At 41.2% G+C, this 11,066-nt stretch overlaps 1 protein-coding gene across 1 annotated transcript; it reads left to right on the top strand.

Moving 5' to 3' along the window:
• The first annotated feature begins 239 nt into the window (after window positions 1–239).
• Window positions 240–8,654, top strand: npffr1l2 (neuropeptide FF receptor 1 like 2). The gene is made up of 3 exons (XM_085788238.1): window positions 240–579; window positions 6,851–6,950; window positions 7,667–8,654. The coding sequence occupies exons 1-3, from the start codon at window positions 240–242 to the stop codon at window positions 8,652–8,654; spliced, it is 1,428 nt and encodes a 475-aa protein (XP_085644364.1).
• Window positions 8,655–11,066: the final 2,412 nt, after the last annotated feature.

Raw genomic sequence — 11,066 nt, 5'->3', positions numbered from 1 at the left:
TCACAGGAGAGAAATCCAAAGCTTTACACACCTGCCATGCCTAATTAATACTAGTCACGAGAGGTTTTGTAAATGGTCAGTTGATAAAGGGCAGACCCTTGCTGAATCAGATGTGATTTACAAAAGAAGCAGTAACACATTTTAACAAAGCAAGAAATGATGTAATGTTTCCTGTTTGATTCTAATGATCTCCTCTTCTCTTTGTTTGATTTCCCCTGCACTGTAGTTTCATTCAAAGGATGGAGACAATGGACAGCGTGGTTCAGGAGGGAATGGAAAATGAAGGATCAGCCGCTACACTGCCCCTTAAAAACACCACCCTAAACGACACCAATGTCACCAGTATTACCTTTTTCCCCTACTATCAGCACTCCATGTATGTGGCTGCAAGCTACATCATAGCCTACTTATTCATCTTTCTTCTGTGTATGGTGGGGAACATCCTGGTGTGTTTGATTGTACTGGAAAACCGTCGTATGCGCACCGTAACCAACCTCTTCATCTTCAACCTGGCCATCAGTGACCTGCTCGTGGGCATCTTCTGCATCCCTACAACACTGGTGGACAACCTCATCACAGGTAACACCCTGTCAGTCCTCACGTCTGCTTTATCTCCTCGCTGCAGGGACGTCAGTTCTTAGAGTTGTTTTGAAGGCACAGGATTTCACCCGTAGGTCGCTGTAGAATTTGTGTCAGCCGTGAGAAATCAAGATTGACATTTTTTTGTTATAGCAAAATACATGAAAAAATGCTCCTAGAATAATAACTGACACAACACAGTGGCAGTCACTGATCTACAAACCAACCTCAGGCTGTTTCATTCAGTGCTCGAATTACAAGGGAGCTAAGGGGGGCCGAGCTCCCCTGGAAGCCTACTTTGAGACATTTAGCGGGAGCTATGAAATATTGGTGATTGTAAACAAGGACAATAAAGACGTACTTGGATGTGATGTGATGTGTGAGAGAGTGATGCGTATGTTGTTCACTGCAGTTGACCGCGGTCATAGGTGCTCAATCACCCACTAAACAGGTGTGTTCCATCAACCTGAGCCTCAACTCCATTCACCAAAGTGATTAACACGAGTGCCAGCCCTGTAACCATGGTGACTTATGCTGCCGGGCAATCCTGGTCTGGAGCAGGATTAAGCTGAGGCTTATTTATGTTCAAAACAATGATAAGATATAAAGTAATACAATTCATTTAAATAAAAATTAACTATTAAAAAACAAATTAAATCATGTACATACAGGCACAGCTGTATTAATTGAAGCGAATGAGTTGTGAAATGTTTACTACGATAACAGCAAGTTGCATGGAAAGCAAGCTAAGATTAATTAACGTTATATTATTTATACTCAGCCATGCAGGTGCAGTTGGTGGTCAGGATGAAGTTGTTCTCCTCGGTCACATGACCCAGACATGACACATGTCTGTCCTCTTCCCTTGTCTCTGACCAGGCAGCACCTCAGTCCTAGTCGCAGCCACCAAGTTTTGTAATTGTGTAAGAGTATTTTCCTGAACATGATTAGGTAGGGACAGGGCCGTAGTCAGGGTTTAGAAATTGGTGAGGTTCGAGGGGGGGGGGGGGTGATATGTGAACATGTGGAAAATATCAACATTATTGACAAAAAACTATGCATCACTTTGGACCCCCCTAGCTAGTAGTAATTTTATAGGCTGTACATAATTACATCAAAATGACCCACAATTATATCAAATCAAACTTTATTTATAGAGCACTTTTCCTACATAGACATGTAACACAAAGTGCTTTACACACATAAAATAGAAAAAACAATTACAAACAAATAAAGCCCCTCCCTCCCACCTTCCATACTACACACACACACACACACACACACACACACACACACACACCTGCATACTCTCACTACTGACACTAGGGAGACATGGCATGACACTGAGGATTGAGGAAAAGTAGACTAAAGGCCCCCACATACTCGGGCGTACATGACTCCGCGTACTCAGTGTCATGCAATAGACTGCTCGGTGGGAAACCTTCACATCGACCGGTTTTTAATGTGACACGGTACGCTCGACTATGAAACCCCAAACTTCTGCGGACAGTGCGTGTGGAGTCCATGTGGCTCACAGTACATGCACATTACGCCTGACTCTGTGAGGGCCTTTAGACTTCTTATTCTTATATAGGCCCATTAGTTATAAAAATGAGGCTGATTGAGTTTACACCGCTGACTATCAGAAAATGTCCTGTGGTTTTCAGCCTTCTATGATTATATTTAACCTACCGTTTACAGCTGAGAACATCAGGTATTGTGCCCTCTCCATTAAATAAAGTGCAGTGAAAAAGTATTTGACCCCTTCAAGCCTCCAATGTACGTTCCACTTATAGACTATTAATTATGCTCTGCAGTGACTGCTGCAAACAGTTTTCAAAATGTACTGTATCAAGATTGAAGACAAACTCAATCATGAAACTCCTCTTTTCAGAATTCCTCTGGAACAAATGTCTTTCAGATTTATTATTATAACCATCAGATTCACTTTCAGGAGAAAGAAATTAGTTCAGTTGCATAATTCCTCGATTAACAGATCAGAGGCCTGTTGTGCACACTTGCCTGCTTAATTAGTAACTGACAGCGTCATCATGTTCACTGTTTAGACTCTTTGCTTTAACTTTAGAAACTTGAGTTAAGGTAATTAAGTTCTCATGGCACTTTTCCTATTTTTGTTGGTTTGTCACCCAGCAGTTATTGATTGATCCACAGTGTTTCATTCCTATTGGTTCTCATTAGTCTGTTGATTAGCATAGCTTATAGTGTGCTGAGACAGACATTGTGTACCACTGTCACCTTAAGTGTTTTCAGTTTTAACCCTTAAAACACCAAGCCATTTATTGCTGTTTTGTCCGCCTGCCTTCCGGATTTCTTACTTTCTTGCAGATTTGTCAAACTTAAATGTTCATTTTATATATTTTTTTTATTATGGTTTTCACCACTGTTCTAAGCTTTCTCCATTAGTGGATAAAGGCGCCTCTCTCCGTGGTTCACTGGAGTCCCAAAGCTTTAGAAATGTCTTTGTAACACTTTCCAGACTGGTAGATGTCAATTTTTCTTTTTTCTTTTTTTATCTGTTCTTGAATTTCTTTAGATGATGTGTTGCTGTTTGAGATCTCTCAGCCTACTACCATTAAAGGCGATTTACTGCTGTGGACCTTTACTTATGTATCTGTTCTTGATGCTTACTGAGCTGAGATTCCCTCTATAAGCCTCTCTGGGTTTATTAAATCTTATTTATTGTGCAAATACATTAATCAAATTAATCGAAAACTGCTAAACGTATATACATGCCAAACCAACGACTACAATAACTTGTCAGTAATCTACAATCCAAGTCCAATTTTCTGCATTTGCTAAGAATGCATAAGCACAGGTCAAGAACCCTAAATTTGCAATTCCCCGAAGAAATCTGAAACAAAACATTTTGATTGATTTTGGGTCTTTATTTAAAACACATCATTTGCAGACAAACCAACAAATAATATAAGCTTTCTGTGCTGCAAGTTTTTTTTTCTAAATATGTTTTTTGGCTTTTTGCCTTTATTTGATAGCACACAGTAGAGATAGACAGGAAAGGGGGAGGCAGAGAGATGGGGAATGACAAGCAGGAAAGGGCTGCCCGACGCGGGATTCGAACCGGGGCCGCCTGCAGTGAGGACTGTAGCACATGGGGTGGCTGCTTTTACCCACTGCGCCACACACCGCCCCTGTGCTTGCAAGTTTTAGTCACATTATGTTATAGCTCCCGTTAGGAAACTTAATATACGAGTCAATCTGGCTATTTTTCTCTTCAGGTCCTTCAGTACAGTGAGCTGTATGTAGCCATCTGCCACATTATAGATTAATGGGCTCGGGCTGTCACTCACTCATCAGTAGGTGCTGTTAATTAATAACAACTTTACATAACAATGGTGCCAGACTTTCAGCCTGTTGGACTGTTAGCCTCAGCTTCAGAAACAAGAGCACATTATTCAAGACTCTGCATAAGTTTATACATTTGTTCCACTTAATTGAAATTGTGAAGCATTGTCAGATAGTCTTTCTGAACTACTGTACAGTAAATGGAAAGATACTTTGAAGTTGAAATGAATGAAATTGAAATAAATGAACCAATGGTGTAATTACAGTTGGATTTTGACAGTTCAGTCAATATTGGAAAAAAATATCAAATTTTTTTACACCACTTAGTAGTATCTGCCAGATACTATACTGAGGGAGCATTTGTACCTCACGCTACCCTAGTTAAAAAATACTAGAATGTGTTTTCACCACATTAGTAAGGTTGACTGCATAACTTTGCAGTTATTGTAACTAGCTATAACAAGCTAATGTTAACGTTTGCTATGACTGGCTGTGTCTTATGAAAGCCTCCAATGCACATTCCACTTGTAGACTATTAAATATGCTCTGCAGTGACTGCTGCAAATATACGGGAAAAAAACTGTTTTCCAAACCATCCTGATGTTTTTCATCCTGATGTACTGTATCAACATTGAAGACAAACTCAACCATGAAACTCCTCTTTTTAGAATACCTCTGGAACAAATGTCGGTCAGATTTATTATTATAACCATTAGATTCACTTTCAGGAAAAATAAACTAGTTCAGTTGCGTAATTCCTCAATTAACATCCATTTAAGATTACAGAGGCCTGTTGTGCACACTTGCCTGCTTAATTAGTAACTCACAGCGTCATCATGTTCACTGTTTAGACTCTTTGCTTTAACTTTAGAGACTTGAGTTAAGGTAATTAAGTCCTACTCTCATGGCACTTTTCCTATTTTTGTTGGTTTGTCACCCAGCAGTTATTGATTGATCCACAGTGTTTCATTCCTATTGGTTCTCATTAGTCTGTTGATTACCATAGTGTGCTGAGACAGACATTGTGTACCACTGTCACCTTACATGCACAGTCAAGTAATAAACTTTTATTTTTCAGGACAACCTGAGCTATAATAATATGTTAAAATTACACTACTCACAAAAAGTTAGGGATATTCAGCTTCCAGATAAAATTTCAGAATGCAGCTAAAATGCACCATAACCTTTACATGTGAACTTAATTTGACCCTCTCTAAACTTTTGAATGCACATGTCCAACTGTTCAGTGTTTTATTACTTTTCTCTAACAAGCAAAATTCACGAGTCTCTGATCCATGAATCGACCACTAAATGTTCTGATTCAATGACAGTTTGTATTGAATGAGTCCTCTTCATCATGCTGTTCACATGTTGACAACATGAGACCAAGGCGACAGCTAACTGTACCTGGATATGTTGAGGCCTCAGACATTACAGTGCTGGAAGACACAGACTGGATAGGGACACTGATTTCACAGCTGACAGTGATAAATCAGTCACTCTTCCTAAAGGACCGCCTTACCTACTAGTGTGATCATCTCTCTCTTGAAACCATTTCACAGCATGGTTACTGGATAAATGTCAGCCTCACATTGGGTCACTGCAATTAGGTGTTTTCTTTGTAATAAGTCATACTGTATTGTAGTGAATACTGATTGACCTGATTGATTGATTGAGCTCCAGGAGCTGGACAACCAGCCAACATTATCCTATTACATACCTTGGGAATTCAGCTTTGGACCCTAGGAATACCTGAATTTCACCTAGCTTGAAGCCCATCCCAGTCTACTTCTATTATTAAACTTAAAGGAGCTTGAGGCAGGATCAAGGAATAAAACTCATTAGCGATACAACGGCCGTTGCAGCCGTTAGGTTAACTGCAGCCATCAGCCAAGCTGATGCACAGCAGTGCAGCTGATGCTGTGACAGTGACACTGTGGCTGTATTGGAAACGGCATACTATACCAGCGTTTCCCATTAAAGGGATAGTTCACCCAAAATTGAAATTTCACTCATTATCTACTCACCCTCATGTGGACTAAGGGCTGGGGGAAGTTTCAGAGTCCTCCGTGGCTTCTCTGAGTTACAGCAGTGCATGTCCATATGACGGTTGCAAATGGATACCAACTGTCTTCGTAACAAAAAGACACACCAAAAAACATCCAAATACCTCCATGCTGCTCGTATGTAATGTCCGTCTTGAATTGAAGCCCCGAAATGCGAAATTGTCCCCAAAAAAATTAAATAAGTCTATATTTCAAGCTTGTTTGTAGCGAAGCTCCTCTTCCCGGTTCGTCAAATTTGACGAACCGGGAAGAGGAGCTTCGAGAAGCTTCCGCTACAAAACAAGCTTGAAATGTAGACTTATTTAATTTTTTTCGGGACAATTTCGCATTTCGGGGCTTCAATACAAGACGGACATTACATATGAGCAGCATGGAGGTATTTGGATGTTTTTTGGTGTGTCAGGGTCCCCTGGTTTACAGCCGGCCAACTCTGAAACACAATAACATCAATGTTACAAGTGAAGTATAGCTCACCTGATGGAGCAGCTCTCACTGTGATTAAACATTTTATAACAGGTCTGGGATTGAATCCCAGTGTGCAGTTTTGTGATGCAGCTTTTCTGCATCATTATGTGTGTGTGTTTGTGTGTGTGTAATGTCTGGCCTCTCTGTCAAAAATGCCAGGGCCTCTTTTTGGTGCCAGTCCACCACTGCCCATTAAAACGCATGTACATTTCTTCACAAATCCTGCCTCAAGTTCCTTTGAAGGTAAAATAATATCTACTCAACTCTTAAACCTCTTTCTGTTGCATGAGTCAACTACAGCAACTACTGTGAAGGATTTCCAAAAATCCTCCAAGTGTAACGGAATTTCCCCGCATTCCCCATGAGCTTTCAGTTTGAGTCCGACTGCACTGAGCTTTTGTCACTTTTTTCAACAGGGTGGCCCTTTTCCAACACTGTGTGCAAGATGAGTGGCTTTGTGCAGGGCGTGTCTGTGTCTGCTTCAGTCTTCACCTTGGTGGCCATTTCTGTGGAAAGGTTAGTGAGTGCTGTGGTCTCATACTTAAAGGGATAGTTCACCCAAAATTGAAATTGCACTCATTATCTACTCACCCTCATGTGGACTAAGGGCTGGGAGAAGTTTCAGAGTCCTCCGTGGCTTCTCTGAGTTACAGGGGGTCTCGGCGTAGCAGTGCATGTCCATATAACGGTTGCAAATGGATACCACTTTTCTGCGTAACAAAAAGACACACCAAAAAACATCCAAATACCTCCATGCTGCTCGTCTGTAATGTCTGTCTTGAATTGAAGCCCTGAAATGCAAAAAAAATTGTTTTGTAGTAATTGTTTTGTATTTCAAGCTTGTTTTGTAGCTTCCGTTACAAAACAAGCTTGAAATATAGACTTAATTAATTTTTTTCGGAACAATTTCGCATTTCGGGGCTTCAATTCAAGACGGACATTACATACGAGCAGCATGGAGGTATTTGGATGTTTTTTGGTGTGTCTTTTTGTTACGAAGACAGTTGGTATCCATTTGCAACCGTTACATGGACATGCACTGCTACGCCGAGACCCCCTGTAACTCAGAGAAGCCACGGAGGACTCTGAAACTTCTCCTAGCCCTTAGTCCACATGAGGGGGAGGAGACAATGAGTGCAATTTGAATTTTGGGTGAACTATCCCTTTAAGTTACTATCAGTTAGAACTGGTGCTATAGTCAGTGATGATGCTTTTTTTTCTGTCTACCACAGGTTTCGCTGCATAGTGTACCCTCTACAACCCAAGCCGACTTTACTTGTTGCCAAGGCAGCCATCGTCTTGATCTGGGTGCTTGCAGTGGTGATCATGTGTCCTGCTGCAGTGGCACTAACGGTGGAAAAATATCCTTTCCACTACATGGTGTACAATGATGACGTCAACAACACCTTGCCTCTGTACACCTGTTATGAAGATTTTAACAACCCTCAGATGAGAAAGGTTTACACAACAGTTCTTTTTGCTCACATTTACCTGGTGCCCCTCACCGTCATCACCGTGATGTACGGAAGCATCGGCGTCAAACTTTACTCCTATGTGGTTGTAAACAGAGAGCCACAGCTGGCCAATGACGGAGGTAGAAGGGGGGGTCTGCCAATGATATCACGGAAAAAGATCAAAGTGATAAAGATGCTGATCGTGGTGGCATTGCTCTTCATGCTGTCCTGGTTGCCTCTCTGGACCCTAATGATGATGACGGACTACGCAGGCTTGGACAGGGACCAGCTGGACCTTATAACCAGCTACATCTTTCCCTTTGCTCACTGGCTGGCTTTCTCCAACTCCAGTGTCAACCCCATCATCTACGGCTACTACAATGAAAACTTTAAGAGGGGCTTCCAGGTGTTATGCAAATCCAGACCTTTCTGTTGCCTCATGCAGTGCAAGCTGTGGAGAAGGAGTCCCAGGTGGAGCAGGTCTGTTCAACCACCTTGTGGGGGCCCTAACTTCAGAGATGCTACAAGCCATCACAACCGCCTCGTCTTGGGGATGAGAAATCGAGTCCATAATGAAAACAAGTTGACTGATGCAGTGGAGATGAACAAAAATGCAAGGGCAGGGAGTGTAGCGGTCCATTCAGATAGAAGTCTTTCAAACCAAGCGTTAGAAATGTCAGGTGTGCCAAAGAAAGGAAGTAGTAGTAAAGAGTCAGACAAGGCAAGCTCATTGGCAGTTTCGGTCTATCAGGCTTGGGATAACTGAGTCACACTGCTTCTCTGAAATAAGCCCCAAAAAAAACATGTGTTGTATTGTAGTCTCAAGGGAGAAGGGACTAGCAAGTATCTGATGCTGGAATGATGGTGAGTCATTAACCTTAGTTCAGATCAGTAACTTTAAAGAGGAACTATGCAAGACATTGTACCTTTATTAAATTGAAATTATTAATTTATTAGGCAGCTTAAATGTTCAGTGTGTAATAACGCAAGGTTTATTGGCAAAATTTGAATATATTACCCATGAATATATTAGTATAAGTGTATAATCACTATAAAATAAAATTTGTAGCCTTGTAATTCTTCTTTTATACATAGAGAGTGTCGAACTCTTGTGCCACCATGTTTGTATGGCAGCCCAAACTGAAAATCCAGCCAGCCAGACAGCACGTTTAGCCAGTTTTGCGTGCAAAAATAAGCCAACAAAGAAGGTGGGAGGAAAGAAGAAGGAGTAGGGAAGAGCAGACATATCGTTTAGATCTTCACCTCATCGCTCCATGCTCCTGAAATACTCCCAGTCGTCCCAGTCCTGGTAAACACGTTTTGTTGTCCTCAGAGGCCACCGTCGATTTACCGATGGGACGGGTGAGTGTGAGCCAGTAAGTGAGCGCGGTAAACTAGAATCTGAACGCTAGATATCACGGTTTTACCCGATATTACACACTGGACCTTTAAAGGTACATTGTGTAGGAATTACTCCCATCTAGCGTTGCGGTTGTATATCACAAGCAACTCAATCGTATTTTTCATGCTGCATTCACGTGAAATTGGGCAGACGGACGACAGCCACTGCACGTTAACAGCATAAACAAGCCTCTATGTAAACAAGTGGTCCGTCAGCACGAGGCAAAACAATACACGTGACAATATGTTGTCATGGCGATGTCGTATTGTTTACCTGACCCACGTTTTACCGGCTTTCTCGCGACTTCTGTGACTAAAATGACATCTGGTTTGTTACCAACGGCCGTCTGCCGCTTGATGTATATATGAATGATATGAACGAGCTTACCGGAACACTTCAGTTTGTTGATGGGGGTGATTACTGATTAATAAAAAACATACTTTTGAACGAAATAATCGATTTTCGTGAATAGATAACAGGAGAAGTTACACAATGTCCCTTTAAGAGTAATTGTGATGGTTAAATAACTTGTTACGGGGAGAATGGAGGCTCTTTGCCTTCCACCTAGCCTCTCTTGGACAAAAACCAGCCTTGCAAGATTGGCGCCTCCAACCTGGTGTCTCAGATCTCGTCTCTGTGGCACCACGACACACAAATATACCCATCGTAATATCAGTGGTGACTGGTGACAGAAACAATTGGGTTGGTTGCTTCCTCTTTTTTTTTGGCCAAAAAAAAGAGCCAGACTTGCATAGTTTCCCTTTAACATAAACACTTAAAATTGCTAATGCCCATCTTCAGCAAATCATGACCAGCATTTTTAATTTAACTGTGAACACAGAGTATTCCAACTGTGTGGAAGACTGCCTTGGTATCTCCATTACACAAAGGTGGTCAATTTCTAAATGTCTAAACTGCCTTGCCTGGCTAAAATATTAGAGCAACTTAATTATCAATTAAAAATGTTTTTTTTTCTGCTTTTAATATTTTAAATCCCTATCAGTGTGGTTGTAGATCCGCACACATAAGTCTGTCAGCAACAGTCAGAGTCAGTTGCTTTAGACAATAAGCTGGTCTGTGCCACTCTTTTAATTGACCTTTCTAAGGCTTTATTTTGAAAGTATATATGTTGGGCTTTCTTGAGGCCTATTGCCTTTAATCAATAGCACAGTGGAGAGAGAGACAGGTAATGGGGAGGCAGAGGGGGGGGATGACATGCAGGAAAGGCTGCCCGATGCGAGATTTGACACAGTAGACAACTCGTTACTATCGCCTTGAAACCATTGGTTTCGATAAGAAATATTGACATTGGTTTAAGAATTATTTAAATGACAAATTTCAAGCAGTATACTGGCTGATGGTTATTGGTTTTGATCCATCACTTCACTTCATCCTTGTTGAGCTAGTTCATCATTTTAGCCATTTCCTCCTACTCTACAAAACCTTGGTTTCCTTACAGATCATTGTAGTAGCCCCACATGGGCATTATAAGAAATAACAGAAGCTTAACAGGGAACCATTATTACATTAATGCCATGAGGTCCTCATGGCCCGTCAATCGTTGCCCAGAACAAGAAAAGACAGAAGTCAGTGGTTTATTTTCGTGATGAGTGCTTTGCTGATGCCGGTGTCTGCAGGAGTCCCTGTCATTAATAAGATGCCACAAAATCCAGTTAATTGATTTATTCTTTCAGCAAATAAACTAAAGCACACTGTGTTGGCATATGTATTTTCTTATTGGTGTTAATTATTCAATAGTTCAATACATTAAATCTG

Source organism: Trachurus japonicus, chromosome 9 (genome assembly GCF_045865225.1).
Source record: "Trachurus japonicus isolate A0001 chromosome 9, Traja_1.0".
NCBI lineage: Eukaryota > Metazoa > Chordata > Actinopteri > Carangiformes > Carangidae > Trachurus > Trachurus japonicus.
This window is presented reverse-complemented; position numbering and strand designations above follow the sequence as displayed.